Source organism: Bombina bombina, chromosome 2 (genome assembly GCF_027579735.1).
Source record: "Bombina bombina isolate aBomBom1 chromosome 2, aBomBom1.pri, whole genome shotgun sequence".
NCBI lineage: Eukaryota > Metazoa > Chordata > Amphibia > Anura > Bombinatoridae > Bombina > Bombina bombina.
In genome coordinates, this window is record NC_069500.1 from 149,293,153 (window position 1) to 149,320,514 (window position 27,362).

Genomic DNA, 27,362 nt, shown 5'->3' on the forward strand with positions numbered 1-27,362 from the left:
TTATATAAAAATCTCAAGGTGTTTATTGTCCCTTTAAGTTGCTGGGGGAAAAATAAAACTTTATACATTCAACATTGTGATCTGCCGTCTTAGATCGACCATTTTGTTACAGGTTTAAAAACCCTGAACACAAGATATTCATGTTTAACAAAGAGTTATTATACTCTTTTGTTGATCCTGCTTCTAAAAATGTGAATAAGAGAAACGTCCGCAGTGTATATTTACTTATTTAACATTCATTTCTTTGCAAACCATTTCTTTTCAATTCAAAGAGGGCACTTGAAAATGTTGCAAATTTTATTTTTTTCATGTGAAAAATGGTTAAATGAAAACTCTAAAATTTGAAACCCAAATGTTCATTGGCTAATAAGGAAAATTCATGCAGCCACATATTTAGACACGAAATTGGATTTCACATCTTGGATAATATTATTATTATTATTATTATTTTTATTTTTTTTCTTATTATTATTTTTTTTAAAAAAAAAAGCCAAAAAACTATAATATATTTTGAAATACTCTTTTTAAATAGAATAAAAATAACTTTTGAGTACATTGTCATTTTGTCTTTACAAAATGTAAAATTTAAATATTGAATGTAATAGTTTAGTATTTGAATATTAAAGGGACAGTAAAGGTAAAATCAAACTTTCATGATACTAATAGAGCATGCAGTTTTAAACAATTTTACATTTTACTTCTGTTATCTAATTTGCTTAATTTTCTTGGTATCCTTTGCTGAAACATTTAAATGTGGATTTGCATCGGCTTCAACTATATGTGAGTCCATATTCAAATTTAGCGTTTTGACTATTATGTTTAAAATTGAATATTAACACATTTTGTCCTGGTAAAAAAAACATTAAAATCGTAAAATACAAGCATTCGCCACTCCTCATCAGTGATGTTGTCCTGTGTTGTATCAGTTTCAGAGTGGACGCATTACACCACCTAGGAGAGCTCCTTCTCCAGATGGCTTTTCACCATACAGTCCTGAGGAAACTAGCCGAAGAGTCAATAAAGTTATGAGGGCAAGACTGTATTTACTCCAGCAAATTGGGCCCAACTCTTTCTTAATTGGTGGTGACAGTCCAGATAATAAGTATCGTGTTTTCATTGGACCACAGGTAATAAATACATCAATCTGTAATAATTTGTGTATGTATATAATAGAGCTGCAACAACTAATCGTCATAATCGATTATGAAAATAGTTGTCAACGAATCTCATCGATTAGTTGTTTTTTCATCCTTTAAGTATATATTCGTTATTTTTAGAGCGGACTAGATATTTCCCCTAACCTTATAGCTGGTTATTTACCATTGCATATAGATATTCAAGATATTTTTATGTTAGAATGAAGTCAAGGGTTACTTTGAGAGGCCCTTTGCCAAGGTAGAAAACACTTAGCATTGGTGAAGAGCTAACAAAGATAAATATCCCACTTTGGTGAAATTGGCAAAACCCTACTTATACACCTCAACAGCCTTTTCTCTGCTGCAGGAAATATAGCTGCAAACAGAGAACCAGCCTTAGCCAGAAGCATGTGGACATGTTGAGATTTTTGCATTTCAGTGCAAAGTTTCTGAAAGAGTGAATAACAGAATGTTATTAACAGTGATAGCCTAACTCTTTCTAGTTCTACCTCTTTTCAAACAGTTTGTGGTTTTGTTTAATTATAAAACTGTGCTCTGCTGCTTAAAAATTGAAGAATCAGTTGTGTTAATGTAAAGTTTTAGTCTGAAGTTTATATTTGTAACACTCATTATGTAGATTTTATTTAAAACATAGAAAACTATTATTGATTCTTTTTATCCGATTAGTCGATTAATCGAAAAAATAATCGGCCGATTAATCGATTATGACAATAATCGTTAGTTGCAGCCCTAGTATATAGATGGATATAGGAGGGGAAGAGAGATGTTAGCTGTAATATTTTTCCTACCTAATCCAGGAGCATTTATTCCCAGAAGGCCCCAACTGTTTGCATTTTTTGAAACCTGTATAGTTGTCAAAACTATCAAAACACAAAGTAAAGTGTATTGCTTTTCTGTTGTCTTTTGTTGGGTTTGTTTGGTTTGACACACCATGTAAAATTGTAAAAAATGTCTGATGATCAAAAACTTGCTGACATGGAGAGAGAAAAAAATCTTTGGGATTTTTTAGATTTTATATTTAATGTAGATGTCCTTCACATCTATAACACTGCACAACAAGATAAACAGCTCTCAGGCTAAAATTTTCTTCCTAAAATTTTATGAGGGACATCGCCTTACTAACAAGACTTCTTAGATCATCTTTAGATAAGGGGTAGACATATCAGTTTGAAGCAAAATTTAGGAGCCAGGGGTAAAAATCTAGGAGTCAGTGACTTCCTGGCTTTCCTGGGCTTATGATCATAATTGGCCACATGTAAACAAGAGTATACTGTTAGGTACCGGCCTAACGGTCTTGCATTGTATTTATATCTAGTTGGCCCAATGAAGGTATTTTTAGTAACTCATCTCTAGGTATTATATTCAGTGCTTTTAGCTAAGTTCTTTCCAAGAGACTATGGACTTGGCTGCTATTTTATTATTATTTATGCCCTTGTCCTAATGTGATTGTTTCCTAGTGATCCAGAAAGTTGATTACTCTGTTTTGCAGACCTGCAGTTGTGGCAGAGGAACATTCTGTATCCATCTTCTGTTTGTTATGCTAAGAGTCTTCCAACTGGAACCATCTGATACAATGCTGTGGAGAAAAACCCTGAAGAATTTTGAGGTACAGTTTCTTGAAAACTTAAAAAGAGTAAGATTTGAAAATGTATCTTCAATATATATATATTTTTTAGCATATTCGTTACATGAGTCAGTCACCCACTGCCATACTGAGACATTCCTTACGGGTGAAACATACTGTCTGAAGTTAGGCTTGTTGCTGGGTTTAAAAGCTGTGTGTAAATCAGTGGCTCAAACTTTAGAGCTCTATAATTTACAAATGAAAGTGTTTGTTCTCACGTGCATGGCCAGTTATTCTTTAATCAGTGCAATGTTTGATCTTTTTGACCACAGCAGAGATATGCAATCTTACTGGAGGCTTTTCAATTAATGTATTAAAGACCATTACAAATGTAATTAAAGAAAATAAAACATTACAATTTACATTGTTTTTTTTTTTTTACATGATCTCCTTTTGTTGTAAGTTGCATCTTAAAAATTAATTTTAACTACAGCCTTAAAGGGAAGCTAACATGACACGGGACTTTCAAACTGAAATACATTTTGAAATCTATCTCTCATTTAAAATTGAGAGAAAGTCTTACTGCATTGTCTTTTTATTATGCATTTGTTGATTATGCTATTCTAATGTGCTTAGGGGTTCTTTAATTAGCCACAATCAAAGAAGAAAAAATAAACATATACAGGTTTCAAGGAGTCTATACCTGGACTACTGCTTGATTTGTAAAATCCTATTTGTGGTAATGCGATGACCGTTTTTAAATGTGCTTACTTGTGGGTATATACTGTGTGTGTGTGTGTGTGTATGTATTTTCAGAGATAAAGCTGACAGAATAAATGTCCATCGCCTAGATTGCGAATCTTGTGTTAGCCTTACAAAGCAGCGTTCACGGGTCTCAACGCTGCTTTTTAACGCCCGCTGGTATTACGAGTCACTCACTTTTTTTTCCGCGATTTTAGCTTACCGCAAATCCCCTTACGTCAATTGCGTATCCTGTCTTTTTAATGGGATTTTCATAACGCCGGTATTACGATCGCTGGAAAAAGTGAGCGGTAGACCCTCTCCTGACAAGACTCCTACCGCATTTAAAAGTCAGTAGTTAAGAGTTTTATGGGCTAACGCCGGAACATAAAGCTCTTAAAGGATTACTTTCTGTTATAATTTTTAAGCTAAACAACTAACATATTAAAGTTAATAAACATTAATTAAAACCTACTGACCTATATTTTCTCCAAAACGAAGTTACATAACGTTCTAAAAGTTATATCTTTTATTCGCTAATGATGTCACGTTATCCTGCCCACTATTTTCAGCACTGCATGTTCAAAATACTTAAACCAATAACTTTGTGTTTAAAGCGCCATTTTGAAACCTAGGTATTGTAAACGGATTGGTACAGAGCAAAGGATACCCACAGAGTGGGTTTGGAAAACAATTAAATTTGCAGACAAGATTTCTGATATACGGTAGAGATATGTTAATGAAATGCTATTGATAAAAAGCGTATTTGGGGTAGTTAGTTAGTAACAGGCATAGAAAATATTTACTTACAGTGGCCCTTTAACTAAAGTGCTAAAAAGTACACTAACACCTATAAACTACCTATTAACCCCTAAACCGAGGCCCCCCCCCCCCCACATTAGAAACACTTAAACTAAAATGTTAAACCCCTAATCTGCCGACCGGACATCGCCGCCACTTTAATAAATTTATTAACCCCTAAACCGCCACACTCCTGCCTCGCAAACACTAGTTAAATTTTATTAACCCCAATCTGCTGTCCCTAACATCGCCGACACCTACCTACATTTATTAACCCCTAATCTGCCGCCCACAATGTCGCCACTACTATTTTAAATGTATTAACCCCTAAACCTAAGTCTAACCCTAACACCCCCCTAACTTAAATATAATTTAAATAAATCTAAATAAATTTACTATTATTAAATAAATTATTCCTATTTAAAACTAAATACTTATCTATAAAATAAACCCTAAGATAGCTACAATATAACTAATAGTTACATTTGTATCTATCTCAGGATTTATTTTTATTTTACAGGCAAGTTTGTATTTATTTTAACTAGGTACAATAGTTATTAAATAGTTAATTATTTAATAGCTACCTAGTTAAAATAAGTACAAATTCACATGTAAAATAAACCCTAACCTAAGTTACAATTACACCTAACACTACACTATAATTAAATTAATTACCTAAACTACCTACAATTAAATACAATTAAATTAAATAAACTAAAGTACAAAAAAACAAACACTAAATTACAGAAAATAAAAAAGAAATTACACATTTTTAAACTAATTACACCTAATCTAATCCCCCCTAATAAAATAAAAAAGCCCCCCAAAATAAAAAAAAAATCCCTACCCTATACTAAATTACAAATAGCCCTTAAAAGGGCTTTTTGCGGGGCATTGCCCCAAAGTAATCAGCTCTTTTACCTGTAAAAAAAAATACAATACTCCCCCCAACATTTAAAACCCACCACCCACACACCCAACCCTACTCTAAAACCCACCCAATCCCCCCTTAATAAAACCTAACACTACCCCCTTGAAGATCACCCTACCTTGAGCCTTCTTCACCCAGCCGGGCACAAGTGGATGTCCAGAGGGGCAGAAGTCTTCATCCGATCCGGCCAGAAGAGGACATCCAGACCGGCAGAAGTCTTCATCCAGGCGGCATCTTCTATCTTCTTCCATCCGGAGCGGAGCGGGTCCATCTTGAAGACATCCGACGTGGAGCATCCTCTTGCATCTGACAGCGACTGAAGAATGAAGGTTCCTTTAAGTGACGTCATCCAAGATGGCGTCCCTTCAATTCCTATTGGCTGATATAATCCTATCAGCCAATCAGAATTAAGGTAGGAAAAATCCTATTGGCTGATACAATCAGCCAATAGGATTGAAGTTCAATCCAATCAGCCAATAGGATTGAGCTTGCATTTTATTGGCTGATTGGAACAGCCAATAGAATGTGAGATCAATCCTGTTGGCTGATTGTATCAGCCAATAGGACTTTTCCTACCTTAGAATCATCAGCCAATTGGAATTAAGGTAGGAAAAATGTTCCAATCAGCCAATAGAATGCAAGCTCAATCCTATTGGCTGATTGGGTTCAATCCTATTGACTGATTGCATCAACCAATAGGATTTGTCCTACCTTAATTCCGATTGGCTGATAGAATTCTAATCAGCCAATCGGAATTGAAGGGACGCCATCTTGGATGACGTCACTTAAAGGAACCTTCATTCTTCCGTCGCCGTCTGATGGAAGAGAATGCTCCGCGTCGGATGTCTTGAAGATGGACCCGTGCCGGATGGAAGAAGATAGAAGATGCCGCCTGGATGATTCTGCCCGTCTGGAGGTCCTTTTCTGGCCGGATCGGATGAAGACTTCTGCCCCTCTGGACGTCCACTTGTGCCCAGCTGGGTGAAGACAGCTTAAGGTAGGGTGATCTTAAAGGGGGTAGTGTTAGGTTTTTTTAAGGGGGGATTGGGTGGGTTTTAGAGTAGGGTTGGGTGTGTGGGTGGTGGGTTTTAGTGTTGGGGGGGTATTGTATTTTTTTTTTACAGGTAAAAGAGCTGATTACTTTGGGGCAATGCCCCGCAAAAGGCCCTTTTAAGGGCTATTTGTAATTTAGTATAGGGTAGGGAATTTTATTATTTTGGGGGGCTTTTTTATTTTATTAGGGGGATTAGATTAGGTGTAATTAGTTTAAAAAAATTGTAATTCTTTTTTTATTTTCTGTAATTTAGTGGGGGGTTTTTTGTACTTTAGTTTATTTTATTTAATTGTAGGTAATTTATGTAATTAATTTAATTATAGTGTATTGTTAGGTGTAATTGTAATTTAGGTTAGGATTTATTTTACAGGTAAATGTGTACTTATTTTAACTAGGAAGTTATTAAATAGTTAATAACTATTTAATAACTATTCTACCTAGTTAAAATAAATACAAAGTTGCCTGTAAAATAAATATAATTCCTAAGCTAGCTACAATGTAACTATTAGTTATATTGTAGCTAGCTTAGGGTTTATTTTATCGGTAAGTATTTAGTTTTAAATAGGATTAATTTATTTAATTGTAGTTATTTTATTTAGATGTATTTAAATTATATTTAAGTTAGGGGGGTGTTAGGGTTAGACTTAGGTTTAGGGGTTAATAAATTTATTATAGTGGCGGCGACGTTGGCGGACGCAGATTAGGGGTTAATAAATTAAATATAGTTGTGGCGATGTTGGGGTTGGCAGATTAGGGGTTAATAAATATAATGTAGGGTTCGGCGATGTTGGGGGCAGTAGATTAGGGATTCATAGGGATAATGTAGGTGGCGGCGGTGTCCGGAGCGGCAGATTAGGGGTTAATAATATAATGTAGGTGGCGACGATGTCGGGGGCGGCAGATTAGGGGTTAATAAGTGTAAGATTAGGGGTGTTTAGACTCGGGGTTCATGTTAGGGTGTTAGGTGTAGACATAAAAAGTATTTCCCCATAGGAAACAATGGGGCTGCATTAGGAACTGAACGCTGCTTTTTTGCAGGTGTTAGGTTTTTTTCAGCCAGCTAAGCCCCATTGTTTCCTATGGGGAAATCGTGCACGAGCACGTTTTGCCAGCTTACCGCTACCGTAAGCAGCGCTGGTATTACAGTGAGATGTGGAGCTAAATTTTGCTCAACGCTCACTTTTCTGAGGCTAACACCGGCTTGCAGAAAACTCGTAATACCAGCGTTGTCTTAAATGAGCGGTAAGAAAAAAAGGCTTGTTAGCACCGCACAGCCTTATCGACAAAAACTCGTAATCTAGCCGCATATTATTATTATTGTTTTTTACCTATTCATAATTTATAAGAAAAATGCACGTGAAGTAGCTTTTTTCCCTTTTTAAAGGGACTAAAAACACCTTGCAATTTAACACCTTTTTTTGTGCAGTCTCCAAATAGATTAACATATCAACAGAGGCTAAACCAGAGCTCAATAAACCCAGGAGCCATGAACCCACTGGCTCCTAGAATTTTACTCTGGCTCCTTACTTTTTGGGTTATTCTTCATATATCTATATAAACGTACCACTCTCTGGCTCCTAAATATTTTTATTAGCACCTAAATTTCTACAGCGTTCTCTACATAATATTTTGCAAGCTGGATGGCATTATTAAGTAGTCAGGTGGGGGCTGTGTAATATTTTCTAATATTACATCAGTTTCTGCTATCCAAAGCACAAATTAATTGCTTAATTTAACATAAATGAAAATATTTTAACTTAATATTGGCTACAATTTTAGCCGGTAGTCAGTAAAATCAGCTGGGTGTTGCACCCACTAAAAGCTCCTGGTCTAAACTATATTGGAACAGAATAACACCTTGTTTCTCCAACATTGGTGTGTCCGGTCCACGGCGTCATCCTTACTTGTGGGATATTCTCTTCCCCAACAGGAAATGGCAAAGAGTCCCAGCAAAGCTGGTCACATGATCCCTCCTAGGCTCCGCCCACCCCAGTCATTCTCTTTGCCGTTGCACAGGCAACATCTCCACGGAGATGGTTAAGAGTTTTTTGGTGTTTAAATGTAGTTTTTATTCTTCTATCAAGTGTTTGTTATTTTAAAATAGTGCTGGTATGTACTATTTACTCTGAAACAGAAAAGGATGAAGATTTCTGTTTGTAAGAGGAAGATGATTTTAGCAGACAGTAACTAAAATCGATTGCTGTTTCCACATAGGACTGTTGAGATGAAGTAACTTCAGTTGGGGGAAACAGCAGACTTTTCTGCTTAAGGTATGACTAGCCATATTTCTAACAAGACTGTGTAATGCTGGAAGGCTGTCATTTCCCCTCATGGGGACCGGTAAGCCATTTTCTTAGTCAAAAACAAACAGAATAAAGGGCTTATTATGGGCTAAAAAACTGGTAGACATTTTTATGGGCTAAATCGATTGCTTTATTTGTGCATATTATTCAAATTTAGGCTAACAATTGACATTTATAATCTTGGGGAACGTTTATAAAACGGCAGGCACTGTATTGGACACCTTTTTCAGTCAGGGGGCCTTTCTAGTCATAGACTGAGCCTCATTTTCGCGCCATTAATGTGCAGTTGTTTTTTGAGAGCAGGGCATGCAGATGCATGTGTGAGGATCTAAGAATCTCTGAAAAAGCTTTTAGAAGGCGTCATTTGGTATCGTATTCCCCTCAGGGCTTGGTTGGGTCTTAGCAAAGACTGTATCTGGGACTGTATAGGGGTTAAATTGAAAAACGGTTATTTTAAGGGTTAAAGCTCTGAAATTTGGTGTGCAATACTTTTAAGGCTTTAAGACACTGTGGTGAAAATTTGGTAATTTTTGAACAATTCCTTCATACTTTTTCACATATTCAGTAATAAAGTGTTTTCTGTTTGAAATTTAAAGTGACAGTAACGGTTTTATTTTAAAACGTTTTTTGTGCTTTGTTGACAAGTTTAAGCCTGTTTAACATGTCTGTACCTTCAGATAAGCTATGTTCTATATGTATGAAAGCCAATGTGTCTCCCCATTTAAATTTATGTGATAATTGTGCCATAGCGTCCAAACAAAGTAAGGACAGTACTGCCACAAATAATGATATTGCCCAAGATGATTCCTCAAATGAGGGGAGTAAACATGATACTACATCATCTCCTACTGTGTCTACACCAGTTTTGCCCATGCAGGAGGCCCCTAGTACATCTAGTGCGCCAATACTTATTACCATGCAACAATTAACGGCTGTAATGGATAACTCCATAGCAAATCTTTTATCCAAAATGCCTACTTATCAGAGAAAGCGCGATTGCTCTGTTTTAAACACTGAAGAGCAAGAGGACGCTGATGATAATTGTTCTGTCATACCCTCACACCAATCTGAAGGGGCCATGAGGGAGGTTTTGTCTGAGGGAGAAATTTCAGATTCAGGAAAAATTTCTCATCAAGCTGAACCTGATGTTGTGACATTTAAATTTAAATTAGAACATCTCCGCGCACTGCTTAAGGAGGTGTTATCTACTCTGGATGATTGTGACAATTTGGTCATTCCAGAGAAATTATGCAAGATGGACAGGTTCCTAGAGGTTCCGGTGCCCCCCGACGCCTTTCCTATACCCAAGCGGGTGGCGGACATAGTAAATAAAGAGTGGGAAAAGCCCGGCATACCTTTTGTTCCTCCCCCTATATTTAAGAAATTATTTCCTATGGTCGACCCCAGAAAGGACTTATGGCAGACAGTCCCCAAGGTCGAGGGGGCAGTTTCTACTCTAAACAAACGCACTACTATTCCTATCGAAGATAGTTGTGCTTTCAAAGATTCTATGGATAAAAAATTGGAAGGTTTGCTTAAAAAGATTTTTGTACAGCAAGGCTACCTTCTACAACCAATTTCATGCATTGTTCCTGTCACTACGGCAGCGTGGTTCTGGTTCGAGGAACTAGAAAAGTCGCTCAGTAGAGAAACTTCATATGAGGAGGTTATGGACAGAGTTCACGCACTTAAATTGGCTAACTCTTTTATTTTAGATGCCGCTTTGCAATTAGCAAAATTAGCGGCGAAAAATTCAGGGTTTGCTATTGTGGCGCGCAGAGCGCTTTGGCTAAAGTCTTGGTCAGCGGATGTGTCATCCAAGACAAAATTACTTAACATTTCTTTCAAAGGTAAAACTTTATTTGGACCTGATTTGAAAGAGATTATTTCAGACATCACTGGGGGAAAGGGCCACGCCCTTCCACAGGATAGGTCTTTTAAGGCTAAAAATAAGCCTAATTTTCGCCCCTTTCGCAGAAATGGACCAGCCTCTAATTCTGCATCCTCTAAGAAAGAGGGTAATGCCTCACAACCCAAACCAGCCTGGAAACCAATGCAAGGCTGGAACAAGGGTAAGCAGGCCAAGAAGCCTGCCACTGCTAACAAGACAGCATGAAGGAGTAGCCCCCGATCCGGGACCGGATCTGGTGGGGGGCAGACTCTCTCTCTTTGCTCAGGCTTGGGCAAGAGATGTTCAGGATCCTTGGGCGCTAGAAATAGTTTCTCAAGGTTATCTCCTGGAATTCAAGGAACTACCCCCAAGGGGAAGGTTCCACAAGTCTCACTTATCCTCAAACCAAATAAAGAGACAAGCATTCTTACATTGTGTAGAAGACCTGTTAAAGATGGGAGTGATACACCCAGTTCCAATAAAGGAACAAGGAATGGGATTTTATTCCAATCTGTTTGTAGTTCCCAAAAAAGAGGGAACGTTCAGACCAATTTTAGATTTGAAGATCCTAAACAAATTTCTCAGGGTACCATCGTTCAAAATGGAAACTATTCGAACGATTCTACCCACCATCCAGGAAAGTCAATTTATGACTACCGTGGATCTAAAGGATGCGTACCTACATATCCCTATCCACAAGGAACATCATCAGTTCCTAAGGTTCGCTTTTCTGGACAAACATTACCAGTTTGTGGCTCTTCCATTCGGATTAGCCACTGCTCCAAGGATTTTCACAAAGGTGCTAGGGTCCCTTCTAGCGGTTCTAAGACCAAGGGGCATTGCAGTAGTACCTTACTTGGACGACATTCTAATACAAGCGTCGTCCCTGTCAAAAGCAAAGGCTCATACGGACATCGTTCTAGCCTTTCTCACATCTCACGGATGGAAGGTGAACAAAGAAAAGAGTTCTCTGTCCCCGTCAACAAGAGTTCCCTTCTTGGGAACAATAATAGATTCCTTAGAAATTAGGATTTTTCTGACAGAGGTCAGAAAATCAAAACTTCTAAGCTCTTGTCAAGTGCTTCATTCTGTTCCTCGTCCTTCCATAGCGCAGTGCATGGAAGTAATAGGTTTGATGGTTGCAACAATGAACATAGTTCCTTTTGCACGAATTCATCTAAGACCATTACAACTGTGCATGCTCAAACAGTGGAATGGGGATTATACAGACTTGTCTCCAATGATTCAAGTAGATCAAAAGACCAGAGATTCACTCCGTTGGTGGCTGACCCTGGACCATCTGTCCCAGGGAATGAGCTTCCGCAGGCCAGAGTGGGTCATTGTCACGACCGACGCCAGTCTAGTGGGCTGGGGTGCGGTCTGGGAATCCCTGAAAGCTCAGGGTCTATGGTCTCGGGAAGAGTCTCTTCTCCCGATAAACATTCTGGAACTGAGAGCGATATTCAATGCTCTCAGAGCTTGGCCTCAACTAGCAAAGGCCAAATTCATAAGGTTCCAATCAGACAACATGACGACTGTTGCTTATATCAATCATCAAGGGGGAACAAAGAGTTCCCTGGCGATGAAAGAAGTGACCAAAATAATTCAATGGGCGGAGGATCACTCCTGCCACTTGTCTGCGATCCACATCCCAGGAGTGGAAAATTGGGAAGCGGATTTTCTGAGTCGTCAGTCATTTCATCCGGGGGAGTGGGAACTCCATCCGGAAATCTTTGCCCAAATAACTCAATTATGGGGCATTCCAGACATGGATCTGATGGCGTCTCGTCAGAACTTCAAGGTTCCTTGCTACGGGTCCAGATCCAGGGATCCCAAGGCGACTCTAGTAGATGCACTAGTAGCACCCTGGACTTTCAACCTAGCTTATGTATTCCCACTGTTTCCTCTCATTCCCAGGCTGGTAGCCAGGATCAATCAGGAGAGGGCCTCGGTGATCTTGATAGCTCCTGCGTGGCCACGCAGGACTTGGTATGCAGACCTGGTGAATATGTCATCGGCTCCACCATGGAAGCTACCTTTGAGACAGGACCTTCTTGTTCAAGGTCCATTCGAACACCCAAATCTGGTCTCCCTCCAACTGACGGCTTGGAGATTGAACGCTTGATTCTATCAAAGCGTGGGTTTTCAGATTCGGTGATAGATACTCTGGTTAAGGCCAGAAAACCTGTAACTAGAAAAATTTACCATAAAATATGGAAAAAATATATCTGTTGGTGTGAATCCAAAGGATTCCCATGGAATAAGATAAAAATTCCTAAGATTCTCTCCTTTCTTCAAGAAGGTTTGGAGAAAGGATTATCTGCAAGTTCTCTACAGGGACAGATCTCTGTTTTATCTGTCTTACTACACAAAAGACTGGCAGCTGTGCCAGATGTTCAAGCATTTGTTCAGGCTCTGGTTAGGATCAAGCCTGTTTACAGACCTTTGACTCCTCCCTGGAGTCTAAATCTAGCTCTTTCAGTTCTTCAAGGGGTTCCGTTTGAACCCTTACATTCCATAGATATTAAGTTACTATCTTGGAAAGTTTTGTTTTTGGTTGCAATTTCTTCTGCTAGAAGAGTTTCAGAGTTATCTGCTCTGCAGTGTTCTCCTCCTTATCTGGTGTTCCATGCAGATAAGGTGGTTTTGCGTACTAAGCCTGGTTTTCTTCCTAAAGTTGTTTCTAACAAAAATATTAACCAGGAGATAGTTGTACCTTCTTTGTGTCCGAATCCAGTTTCAAAGAAGGAACGTTTGTTACACAATTTGGACGTTGTCCGTGCTCTAAAGTTCTATTTAGAGGCTACTAAAGATTTCAGACAAACATCTTCCTTGTTTGTTGTTTATTCTGGTAAAAGGAGAGGTCTAAAAGCGACTTCTACCTCTCTTTCCTTTTGGCTTAAAAGCATCATCCGATTGGCTTATGAGACTGCCGGACGGCAGCCTCCTGAAAGAATCACAGCTCACTCCACTAGGGCTGTGGCTTCCACATGGGCCTTCAAGAACGAGGCTTCTGTTGACCAGATATGTAAGGCAGCGACTTGGTCTTCACTGCACACTTTTGCCAAATTTTACAAATTTGATACTTTTGCTTCTTCGGAGGCTATTTTTGGGAGAAAGGTTTTGCAAGCTGTGGTTCCTTCCGTTTAGGTGACCTGATTTGCTCCCTCCCTTCATCCGTGTCCTAAAGCTTTGGTATTGGTTCCCACAAGTAAGGATGACGCCGTGGACCGGACACACCAATTTTGGAGAAAACAGAATTTATGCTTACCTGATAAATTACTTTCTCCAACGGTGTGTCCGGTCCACGGCCCGCCCTGGTTTTTTAATCAGGTCTGATTATTAATTATTTTCTCTAACTACAGTCACCACGGTATCATATGGTTTCTCCTATATATATTTCCTCCTGTCCGTCGGTCGAATGACTGGGGTGGGCGGAGCCTAGGAGGGATCATGTGACCAGCTTTGCTGGGACTCTTTGCCATTTCCTGTTGGGGAAGAGAATATCCCACAAGTAAGGATGACGCCGTGGACCGGACACACCGTTGGAGAAAGTAATTTATCAGGTAAGCATAAATTCTGTTTTTTCAATGTTCAATTAACTCAATGTTCAGACCCACCACTTTCCTTATTTGGTGAAGCCAATCTGGACTTGTAGACTGTAGATGACAGGTCTTTCCTGAGATTGTGTTAACCCAATCTCCATGGTTTTGACTTCAGCACAGGTTAGTCTGCCACGTGCTCTCTAAGATTTCAGGGCTAGAAAATTTTCAGACTTAAAAGAACGTGAAACCGACATTTTTTTTATTTAAAGTAAATGTAAACTTTGGTGAATGAAAGCCTGTTTTTTAAAAATACTATTAAAAACAGGGGCACTTTCATTCATCAAAGTTTACAAATCATCCGTTTTGATTAAAAACTTAACTTTTTTTCTTTTCACAGCCAGAGCAGCGTCCCCCTCCTGGAAATCCTCTCTTCACACGTCAGCAATGACTAATCCAGCTTCCTCCAATCACAGCATGGCCTCAGGCAATGACTACCCTGGGGGGAAAGCCGTGATTGGAGGAAGCCAGATTAGTCATTGCTGATGTGTGAAGAGAGGATCTCCAGGAGGGAGAAGCTGCTCTGGCTGTGAAAAGAAAAAAAGGTAATGTTTTTTTTTTTTTATCAAAACGGCCGCTTTGTAAACTTTGATGAATGAAAGTGCCCCTGTTTTTAATAGTATTTTTTAAAAATGGGCTTTCATTCACCAAAGTTTACCTTCACTTTAATGAGTTTTAAACAACTTTCTAATTTCATTCTATTATCAGATTTTCTTCATTCTCTTGGTATCCTTTTCTGAAGGAGCAGCAACGCACTACTGGGAGCTAATCGAACACATTGAGTGATCCATTGACAAAAAGTATAAACGTTCAGCTACCAATCAGCAACTGACTTCCAGTAGTACATTGCTGCTTCTGAGCATACCTAGGTATTCTTTTAAAAAAAGGAAACCAAGAGAAGTAAATTTAAATCAAAATAAATTGGAAAGTTGTTTAAAATGGCACAATCTGTCTTAATCATGAAAGTTTATTGTGACTTTACTGTACCTTTTTTTTTTATTACAGGTAATCAGGGCAAATTAACTAATAATTCCTGAAAGCTTTCTCATGTTAGAAATTTCTAGCATTTATGAAACAAGGATGCATCATTTACTACAAAACAAACTGTTGTGCTGACCTCTCAAACCCACTTCATTTAAATCCAAATGATTTCAAAACACATTTCTCATCCAGGCGAGAGCTTTACAGAAAAATCATCAGACTCTCCTGATTTTGTTTATTATGTCACCACACTTATTTCTGTGCAATTAGAGTATTACTTTTTAGTCTTTTTAAGTCTCTTGTAAATGCTTAGAAAAGCCTTGTAGCAGTCTTTATTGCAGAGTAAGCGGCTTTGGAGTAAAATGCCAGAAATCAGAAAACTCTTCTCAGTTCTGTTCATGTTTTGTTTTCAATATCATTGCTGTATTATTTTTTTTTTTTTATTTACTATTTTTTTTAATTAGGTTGAAAGTTTGTTCCAGAAATATCACAGTAGACGTAGCTCAAGGATCAAAGCTCCATCTCGTAACACCATCCAGAAGTTTGTATCACGCATGTCAAATTCTCATACATTGTCTTCATCAACCACCTCTACATCTAGTTCAGATACCAGGTTTGTACATAGCAATCACTTAAATGTTGTCTTTTTTTTCCCATTTGTCTAGACTTGTAACCTTTTATTGGATGTGACAAGCCAGGATTTTCATAGGATGTTGACCACACCATAAGCTTATTAATACAGTCACATACCTAAGTTTCTTTTAGTTTTTATATATCTATTCACATTTTGAATCTGCTTTTGAATGGGTTTTTTTCTTTTGAAGCAGAACTGGTCACATAAAAAACTATGTAACTTAGACATCAAGCACGTCAATAAAACCATAGTCTTAAAGAATAAAACACTTAGGGCCAGATTAAAATTGGATCGCAAACGTTTATGCCCGAGCGATAAGGGGTTTATGACAGAAGTTTGCGCTTGTCTGGCTTACCACTGGTATTACAAGGTGAAAGTAAACGCGATCGCTTGAGCGCAATTGCGATTTACACTAGAATGATTACCTTGACTTCAGAGCTCTGGTTAACTGTTTTTGCGAAACATAAAAATTGCACAAAACACATCAAAAATACATTACAAAGTGCAGTTACACTCGTTATATCACCATCTAATAAAAATTATTTTAAAAAATATTGCACGCATAAGTTATAAAGTCTCAAAGATAAGAGATTTTCAGAAAAAAATGCAGGCAAAGGGTTTTAACATTGAGATACCGTATTGTTCTGTGAGTATAGGCCGCACTTTTTTCCCCTGATGTAAGTCTCTAAATCAGGGGTGCGGCCTATATTCAGTATCGTACAGTGAAAGGTCCGGGTGGGGGTTGGGCTGAAGCGCTGATGTTGCAGGGAGGGGTCCGGACACACCCTGGGCTTCCTGGACATTTTGTGTGAGCACAGAGTTTTTAGACTTTTGCCCCTATAGTACTCGTATTTCCTAATATGCCGCCAGACGCCGTAGCTGATCACGTGATTCCGGAACCAGACTTGCCTTGTTCAGACACAGGGAGGACCGTACTGGTAAGAGAAGTGTGATACGAGGAGGGGACTTGACCGATAACCCTGAGGACCGGGTCACTCATTTTACTACGGTACTTTTGTGTGAAAATTCTTAAACTTGTACCGGTATATCCCCCAGCAACAACATGGCACATCAATGTGCTCAGGATGGGAGTGAGAGGGGCTTAAGATGAGAGTGGGAGCTGCTGTTAGAGGAGGGTGAGTCAGGATTGATGAGGAGGGGGTTGTGTGAGGAAAAAGGGGGCTATGATTGGTGAGAAGGTCTGAGAGGAGGCTTATGTAAGGTAGGGGTAGTGGTAATAGTGTTAGTAGTGGGCACTGCTTGAGGGAAGGAGTGGGTTAAGAGGAGGCAGCCTGTGAGGGTTATTTCTTAAAAATGGCACCAAACTTTAAGGGTGCTGCTTATATTCAGGAGCGGCTTATACTCGGAACAATACGGTACATACATACATACATACATACATACATATACAGGTCTAAAGATGTATTATGTATGTATGTATGTTCTGGGCATAACAGAATATGTTCTTTGTATTTCTAAAATATATATATATCTCAATCAGGGACTGCACTCACTGGGTTTAGATATAAAATTACTTATTTATTACGGTAACGTTTCGGGGTACGCAGACCCCTTCCTCAGACGGGGTACCACAAAACGTTACCGTAATAAATAAGTAATTTTATATCTAAACCCAGTGAGTGCAGTCCCTGATTGAAATAGACTGTGACTACTACTGACTTTGCACCCTGGTTGATGACCTAACTGTATTGCGAGTGCAGATACATATGGAGGCTATATATATATCCAAAAAAAAAAAAATATATAATAGAAATTTCGATTTATGAATAAATAGAACATATTCTGTTATTTGAACAACATTGGAATGTGAAATATTCATATTTTTATGTTGGGTTAGCGCAAATGAGAATATGTGATCGGGTTTGCACACGAGTAGGGTGTTGTTGTTTTTTTTTTTTCTCCATTGACTTCTTTTGGGAAATACGTGAATGTGCCCACGATATTCGGCTTCTCGAGCTTGTCAGGTCATCGCAAGAGCAAAAACAAGTTTACTTTTCAACGCGTAATATGAGGGCAACCCGACAAGCGCAAAAGCTTACTTCTAATTTGGCCCATAGAAGTTTATCAGTTTCTAGACTTTGCTGTACATGATAACATCTTACAACTCGTGTGCACTTGTAAAAATATATATATATTTTTTATTGTTAAACAAGAGTAATTTTACAGCAGTGAGGTAGATCTCTCCTTCACAAATGTAATTTGCCCTGGTGACATAGCACACCTGGCATTTGGAGAATTGGCCATGTGGCTCACCTGATGACAGACCTTGCTGGCATTGAGCCAGTTAGCCAAATGGCTTTGTCTGCTTCTTTCTGTTACAGCACTGATATCTGTATACTTCCAATGCCCAGTCATCTCAGTAGGTTCAGTGTTCACGTGAGGAAAAGACCGGTTCTGAGCACAATTTTTCCAAAGGGGATTTCTGAATCCAGAAGCAGAGGAGCTGGCAGGGAAGGCTTCAAGAGATGGGTGTGGCATAGAGTGAGGCTCTGGCCATGTTTTGGGTGCTGTTCCACTTCACCTGCCCTCTATTTTGTGGCATGAATTAGCACTACAGCTTGCCATTTTCTCTATCTCAGTTCCTGTGCGAGGTGCCTGACTGGCAACATGTCATATGGTGAAGCAGGCATTCCCTGTCATTTGTATGTCAATGTTGTATGTTAATGACCGCAAGGTATTGATATGTTATTTACATCTAAAGTGGTAATCTTCACCTTTTGTAAATGCAGAATTTTATATCCATTTACAAAAACTATTTATTTTTTTTAAATTGAAAAAGGCCTTACCATAGGCTGAAACGTCTTATTAAAGTTTAATACTTTTTATATTTATATACTAGTCTATTTTGAAGATACACAAAAATAATTTACCCTTGCCTTGCCATAAAGTTGAAGGGAATATAAATGTGTGTGTATGTGTTTATGTGTACAGTGTACTTGACGACAAAATTTGCCAGCCGGGTGGCACATGTGTGAGCTAATCACACGAGGCATCTATGTGCAGCCACCAATCAGCAGCTAATCAGCCTATTTAGATATGCTTTTCAACAAAGGATACCAAGAGAATAACGAAAACAAGATAATAGGAGTAAATTGGAAAGTTTTTTTAAAATTGCATGTTCTTTCTAAATCGTGAAAGAAAAAATGTATTTCTTTCCTATGACATAGAGAGTCCACGACGTGATTCCAATTACTAGTGGGATATTCAACTCCTGGCCAGCAGGAGGAGACAAAGAACACCCCAGCAAAGCTGTTAAGTGTAACTGCCTTACCCATAACCCCCAATCATTCTCTTTGCCTCTGTCAATGGAGGTTGTGCGAAGTTGGTGTCTGAAGATTTTAATCCTTTTATGGGTACTTTTCCCTGCAAGCAAGGATTGGGGTCTAGCTGTGTCCATGTCAATCTTTTGAGTAAGAATAGTGGTGGCTTTTAGCAGTTAAAAGGTGACGAGGAAGTCTTTGCTTTACTTTTAACACTTTGCTACCCCTTTGTGGAAAGCCAGAGTTGGTTACTCTGTTCTTTCTTTTTCCTACAGGTCCATGCTAGGGAGTGTTGTACCTGCTACACATAAGGATCAGCATCTTGAATGAAATAGGATCTAAGGTAAGTGCCTTTGCCTTCTAGGTACAGGAGGGCTGCAGATCCATTCTGGGACTTAATAATCCTTCTAGTGTAAGGATTCATATTGGGGACACATTTATTTTTTACTTGAAACAGTATGGCACTTAATCAGTATGACAGGCATCTTGGCTAAGGGAAGAGGTTAATAATGATATGCTTATTTATTAACCTAACTCTCCTTTTTATTATATGATGGGAGTTTTATTTTATATAAGAACAATCATAAGGCTTTTGTAACTGAAAGTACTTAAAACGGGAAAGCCGTTTTTTAAACTTTCTTTACTTTTTTCGCACACTTTTGTTTTACTGAGTATTGCGCAGTTAATATTAAAAACCCGCTCACGTGATCCGCACTTCCGGTTTTACGGAGCAGTTGAGATCTATAGCGATCTTTTACTTCTATGCAGATCTCCAGCTAGAAGTTTTATCTCGGCAATCCCTCAATATAGAATCCCAGTCTATTTTATTTCAAGATCGTCTAAGAGGAGAAGAAATCTCTACTAGGAGTTCCGTTTTTTCCTGCTAGTGAGGTGTTCCTCTTGGCTGGTAGGAGCCTCAGGCAATCAGGTGTTTTTTATTCCTAGTGAAATTAATGTTTAATTTCTCTCCCTTCCTGTATATTTATTTTGGTAAATAAATAATTTTTCCCCTATTTATTGATGTTATTTGTTCTTCTTGTTTAGATAAAACTTTACAATTTTAAAGATAAATTTCTCCCTTCTGAGCCAACTGTCTCAGGATAATGCTGTGTGTGACATGCTTCAGCTTTCTCCTCAAACGTCTCAAGCCTTAGTTATTTCTCATACTGTGCCTTCTGTGTCCTCTCATCCACCTGGGGGTGTTTATTTACCTGGGGATTTTGCAGCTCAGGGTTCCTCTGCAGTAACAGCGGCTTTGTCAGCTTTCCCTTCATTGGGTAAGCGCAAGAGAAAATCTAAACATTTGTCTGATACTAAGGCTTCTGACTCTAGGACTGCATTAGCCAATCTTGCTCAGTTGTCTGATGAGGAGAATACTTCAGCAGCTTCTGAAGGTGAGATCTCTGACACTTTAGCAGAAAACTCTTCTGAAACTGAGGTTAATTTTAGATTTAAGCTTTAACACCTCAGGTTACTATTCAAGGAGGTTCTAGTTACTATAGACAACTCTGAAAAATCTTGGTCCGCTGATGTCTCTTCTAAGGCAAAGCTTTTAGCTTTACCTTACAAGGCAAAGGCTCTGTTTGTTTGGGCCTGGTCTGGCGGAGATCATTTCAGAGATTACAGGGGGAAAGGGATCTTTCCTACCTCAAGACATGAAGAATAGACCTAGAGGTTGTCGGACTTCTAATTTTCGTTCCTTTCATAACTTTAAGGGACAAACGTCGTCCTCTTCAAAACCAGATCAACCCAGATCTTCTTGGAAATCCAACCAGCCCTGTAACAAGGGAAAACTTCTGCTGACTCTAAATCAGCATGAAGGTTACGTCCCCGATTCTAGTGTGAATCAGGTGGGGGGCAGGCTTTCTCTGTTTTGTCAAGCCTGGATACGCGATGTCCCAGACCCTTGGGCAGTGGACATAGTATCCCAAGGTTACAGAATGGGATTCAAGTCTTGCCCTCCAAAGGGCAGATTTCTCCTGTCAAGACTATCCTCAAACAAAATAAAGAAGGAGGCCTTCTTAAACTATGTAAAAGACCTATTTTCTCTGGGAGTTATTGTTCCTGTCCCTCTCAGAACAGGGTCTAGGTTTCTATTCAAATTTATTTGTGGTTCCCAAAAAGGAGGGACCATTTCAGCCCATTCTAGACCTCAAGTGTCTCAACATATTCCTCAGGGTTCCGTCTTTTAAGATGAAAACTATTCGTTCATTCTTCCTTTGGTACAGGAAGGTCAGTTTATGACGACCATAGACCTGAAGGATGCATACCTTCATGGTCCCATTCACAGGGAACGCCATCAGTATCTGAGGCTTGCCTTTCTGGACAAGCACTTCCAATTTGTTGCACTTCCATTTGGTCTGGCCACGGCTCCCCAAATTTTCAAATAGGTTCTGGGGGCGCTATTGGCTGTGATCAGATCCCAGGGAATTGCTGTGGCATCTTATCTAGACGACATCTTAGTTCAGGCGCCATCTTTTTAACTAGCCCAATCTCATACAGAGACGCTGTTATCTTTTCTATGTTCCCATGGGTGAAAGGTGAATTTGAAAAAAAGTTCTCTTGTTCCATCTACCAAGGTGTGTTTCAAGGTGTATAATATAATCCCTGTCCATGAAGATTTTCCTGACGGAAGTCAGCAAAGCCAAAATTCTTGCTTCCTGCCTTTCCGTCCGTCTGTGGCTCAATATAAGGAAGGTAATTGGCCTGATGGTGGCTTCCATGGACATAATTCCGTTTGCTCGGTTTCACCTGCAACCGCTGCAACTTTGTATGCTCTGTCAATGGAACGGAGATCATTTAAACTTATCTCAGGGGATAAATCTGGACCCTCTAACAAGAGACTCTCTCTCGTGGTGGGTGTCGCAGGAACATCTGTCTCGGGGCACTTGCTTTCTGAGACCATCCTGGGAAATTGTGACTACTGACGCCAGCCTGTCAAGCTAGGGAGCTGTTTGGTGTCCTCTTTTCCCATAAACATCTTGGAGTTGAGCGCTGTCTACAATGCCTTATCAGCGTGGCCTCAACTGTCGTTGGTCCGGTTTATAAGATTCCAGTCGGACAACATCACCTCAGTGAATTACAAGTGGGGGGGTTCCAGAGTTGGATCTGATGGCGTCCTGCCAAAACGCCAAGGTTCCAAAGTACGGTTCAAGGTCAAGAGATTCTCAGGCCTTCTGATAGATGCTCTAGCGGTTCCTTGGAGGTTTTCTCTAGCTTATCTGTTCCCTCCATTTGCTCTCCTTACACGAGTCATTGCTCGTATCAAACAGGAGAGAGCATCGGTCATACTAATAGCTCCTGCATGGCCTCGCAGGATCTGGTTTGCGATCTAGTGAGGATATCATCACTACCTCCTTGGAGGTTACCTCAGAGGAAAGACCTTCTACTTCAGGGTCCTTTCCTCCATCCAAATCTAGATTCTCTGAAGCTAACTGCTTTGTGATTGAACGCCTAGTTCTGTCTAAACTTGTTTTTTCTAAAGCGGTCATTGAAACAATGATTCAGGCTCGAAAACTGGTTACTCACAGGATTTACTATTAAGATATGGCGTAAATATCTTTCTTGGTGTGAATCTAAAGGGTTCTCCTGGAGCCGGGTGAGGATTCTCTAGATTTTGTCTTTTCTTCAGGATGGACTGAATAAGGGTTTATCGGTCAGTACTCTAAAGGGTCAGATTTCTGCATTATTTAGACTTTTGCACAAACGTCTGGCAGACATACCAGATGTTCAAGCCTTTTTATAGGCCCAGGTTAGAATCAGGCCTGTGTTAAAACCTGTTGCTCCCCCGTGGAGCCTTGCTTTTAGTTCTCAAAGTTTTGCAGCAGGCTCCGTTTGAGCTGATGCATGTGGTTGATCTAAAACTATTATCCTGGAAAGTTTTGTTTCTTGTTGCCATTTCCTCCACTCACAGAGTATCTGAGCTTTCTGCTCTGCAGTGTGATTCCCCCTACCTTATTTTTCATGCTGAAAAGGCGGTCCTTTGTACTAAATTGGGGTTCCTTCCTAAGGTGGTATCGGATCGAAATATTAATCAGGAAATTGTTGTTCCTTCTCTTTGTCCTAATCCTTTTTCTCATAAGGAATGTCTTTTGCATACCTTGGATGTTGTGTGGGCTCTAAAGTTTTACTTACAAGCTACTAAAGATTTTCGGCAATCTTCTGCACTATTTGTTGTTTTCTCTGGAAAGCGTAAGGGTCAGAAGGCCACTTCTACTTCTCTGTCCCTATGGTTGAGAAGTTTGATTCGTTTGGCTTATGAGACTGCTGGACAGCAGCCTCCTGAGAGAATTACGGCTCATTCTACTAAGGCTGTCTCCTCTTCTTGGGCTTTAAAAAATGAAGCTTCTGTGGAACAGATTCGCAAGGCGGCAACATGGTCCTCTGCATACTTTTTCCAAATTCTACAAATTTTTATACTTTTGCCTCGGCTGAGGCTTCTTTTGGGAGAAATGTTCTTCAAGCGATGGTGTCTTCTTTTTAGGTCCTCCTGCCTTTATTCTCCCTCCCTGTTCATTCCGTGTCTTCTAGCTTGAGTATTGGTTCTCACCAGTAATTGGAATGACGTTGTCGACTCTCCATGTCATAGGAAAGAAAACAAAACGTATGCTTATCCAAAATAAAGAGAGAGCCAGCGAGTCATCCAAAACGCTCAAGGAATAAAATGTAAAAGTTTATTCAAACGGATTCATGGAAGAACAAGTAAAACGCAGCAGACAATGAGCTGTCTTTACGCGTTTCGGCCTTCAGGCCTTATTCATAGACATGTGCTACCATAGTTAACACAACATTTAAATACCATAAAACAAAAGATGATTGGCTGCTGCAGAAAGGGAATAATTGACACCACCAGATTAAAGTGACAGTGCAGTTCCTAAACATAAAAATGCTTATACTCTGCAATGAATGCTTGTATTAAAGAATCGGCATTAAAAAGTGACAATGCGGGGCGCGGAGCCAGCAGCCTAAAGGGAAAGACGTGCTCTAACTGAGCTCCTGAAGCCTGGGTCCTAGAACGTTAATTTTTTATATCCCAAGTACCTACATCTTCTCCCTAAACTGCTCCTAGAATGGAGGTTCCCTCCACACATCTCATTCTTTTGCTGAGAGACATGTTGGAAAGAGCTGACGACCAATTTAACAGAGTGAGGTCTGTCCTCCAGGAGCTGCGCAGCCAAGATGGCGTAGACTCCTTGCCCTGCTCAGACACCCACATGGCTGGCCAGATTGAGGACTCGCAACCTTCCCGACATTCTACTGACCGATCGCAGAGCGAACTGCCCAGTTGGAGTCAGATCAGCGATCCACCTGCTCTTACCAGAGGGGACCCGGTGCAGCAGCATACAGATAAGCAGCTCCACATGGCAGCTGATATTTCACAACCAGGAGTATTCCCCCAGAGCAAGGCTATACAGCGTTTGTTACCCTCTCTCAATCTTCACATAAGCCTGCTCAGCATATTTCGGCAGGAGGAATACAGAGAATTCCGGAACAGCAAGGGGCAGATGAGCCCTATCAAATATGGTGATCCTCATACCGGAACCGTCACGCAAAGCGGACTCTCACTGCATCCGGCATTCGTCCTTCCCGCAAGTCACCAAATAAAAGCTGGAGTGGGGTGAACTTAATGGATGTGTTACTGAAGCCTTAACTACCCGCTCCAATGACAGGCTTTCACTCGGCAGTAACTTCTGGAGATTAACTTAAGGTGTATGCTGCAGACGGTAACACAACTCTAAAGTGCTCTGTTTATTTTCTCCAAGACATTGTATGCGCTTTTTGGCAGAATCTTCAGCTATTTACCAGGCCCACAGTCTACTGTTAATGAAGACATACTATATATGTTTGATGTGATGTCTCTTGGGCACTGGCTGTGTTTCTTTCTTTCATTTACAGGGAGCAAGTTTCTCTATACAAATAAATCTTCTGTGACTATCTGATGAACATAATTGAATCCTTACAACTGCTGGAACTGTCCTGCTACATAAATACTGCAGCTGCTGCTTTTACCATTATTTTGCTACCTCCTCAAATGTTATATGATACTCTATATTTTCTGTCATACTCCATTTCTACTAGTGGCCAAATCTAATAAGTAACACCTGGATAAGCTCATATACAGCTTGTTTCTCTATTTTGCAGGTCTTTATTTTGCAGGTCATAAATTTAATTTATACGAAGATCTAATGCTCAGATATTCCAATGTTATAGTGAAGTACTTCTTTCTAGATGGGTTCAGTTTGATTGTTAGCCTAACCTAGCACAATAAGGTCAGGAAATTTCCCATCCTTTTGTATATTATGTACTAACTCGCTATCCGTTAATGTTTGAGTTTTTTAGTGTAAATGACTCCATTATATATTTCGTATGGCGACAATCACCGTTTAGATAAGCATGAGTGAAGTACATTATAATCCACTTTGAGTATGACTTATTAATTCCTTTTAGAATACCAGTTGTATCACATTATTGAAAATGCATGGTTCAGTTGCATGCTACTTAAAATGGCCTGGTGTTTAAAAAAAAATAAAAAAAAAAAAAATCTAGTCTACTTGTCCAACTACTATGACCCTAACTACCCTTACTAGGGAGTGAATGAGTTCTATTATATGTACAATGTGCTCACTTACATGTCCTTATAGTCACTTTGTAGTGAAACAGAAATAATATGCTCCTATATATGCTTATATCATTTTTATATGTTGTTCTGTATGGTAGGGGACTTGTTGTTTTTAGTGGGACTGCTTGTATTTCTACTGTTATATATATGTAGTGCCCTGTTACAAGCGCTATACCTATAGATTGTATTTAAGGTTACTAAGCTCTGACTACTGTAGATATAGCAGATTAGTATTATGCCTTTCTATGTGAGGAGGTAGTCTTCTGGGTACTTATATGTGTAGTAGTTGCTCACGTGTGGTTTAGTTATAACAGACCATTATCCTAGTAACCCTTTTATATAGTCACTTAAAGCTTTGAGCTTCACACTTCAACCTCCCACAGTTTAGCAGAGAACATATTAAGGGTAATAATGCAGAGATATTTAAGTATTGCCTAAGAACTTAGGAAATATGGCATAGACCCATCAATATTGGGTTCAAAAGCTTTCTAATAAGTAACAGTTAGATAAGCTCATATACAGCTTGTTTCTTTATTTTGCAGGTCATAAATTTAATCTATACGAAGATCTAATGCTCAGATATTCCAATGTTATAGTGGAGTACTTCTTTCTAGAAGGGTTCAGTTTGATTGTTAGCCTATCCTAGCAAAATATGGTCAGGGAATTTCCCAACATATTGTATTATATGTACTAGCTCACTATCCGTTAATGTTTGAGTTTTCTTAATGTAAATGTCTCCATTTATATATTTCGTACGGCAACAATCACCGTTTAGATAAGCACGAGTGAAGTACATTATAAACTCAAAGTCACTTAATGCTTTGAGTTTCACACTTCAACCTCCCACAGTTTAGCAGAGAACATATTGAGTGTAATAATGCAGAGATATTCAAGTATTTAAATATTGCCTATGAACTTGGGAAATATGGCATTGACCTATCACTAGCGGGTTCAAAAGCTCTCTAGGTTGCATGTGTTGGCCTTGGTGTTAGCCTCTATTGTTATACTATGACTGTGAAATATTTGTCTACTGTAAATAATGATCCAGTTTGGTTAATGTTTCATGTTCTGATATAATGTATGTGTTCCTAAGTTATATTTTTATATTTTTAAAATCTACTGCGTGAAAATCTAACTAAATAGATAGTCTTGCCCTACATTACTAAGCGACTTCCCTTCCCTGGCTAGCCTAGATGTGATTGTAGTTTTTGCATACTATTGATACGCAATCCTAACATATGCTATCATAACCCTATGGCCTACTCCCTACTTTATCCCCCTATAATTATAAAACGCCCATATTACCAGAGCCCTATATCCCATCTAAGTTGAGGAATTAGTGAAACATGCATTATCTGTTTACCTATAGATTATTTAACCTTCATATATACCCCCACTATGTATGTGCATAGCTAACAATAAGTGGATAGTTAACTCAGCTTCAAGGTCCATTTAATCTCCTTCATTGGCAGGTCTAAAAGCCCCCTCCAAGTTCCCTAAAATTTTGTTATATATATATGGCTCCACCCTCCACCCTCGCCCTCCTATAGATAGCGGTGCTTACCCGCTGAATATCCCCTTTCCCCTTGTCTACATACGTACTCACGCTCCTTTTTGAAGTTCCTAAGGAGCTAGACTTCTGACCATCAGATATCTTTTATTTTCTATACTCTTGGTCCATGGGGCCTAAGACTATGTTTCTAACTGGTCAGCTATACATGATATATTATTGAAAAATTGAGGTCTCATTAGCCTTTAGTCAATGTATTATATAGATGTTGAAATGTTTTGGTTACTTATGTT

General features: G+C 39.2%; 1 protein-coding gene across 1 annotated transcript in view; it reads left to right on the plus strand.

Moving 5' to 3' along the window:
• The window catches only part of MAP3K1 (mitogen-activated protein kinase kinase kinase 1), a 191,523-nt gene that overhangs the window by 99,696 nt on the left and 64,465 nt on the right, over window positions 1–27,362 (plus strand). The window contains exons 4-6 of the mRNA XM_053701287.1: window positions 927–1,127; window positions 2,647–2,763; window positions 15,490–15,638. Coding sequence (XP_053557262.1) covers window positions 927–1,127; window positions 2,647–2,763; window positions 15,490–15,638 — 467 coding nt within the window. The remainder of the gene's footprint in view (window positions 1–926; window positions 1,128–2,646; window positions 2,764–15,489; window positions 15,639–27,362) is intronic.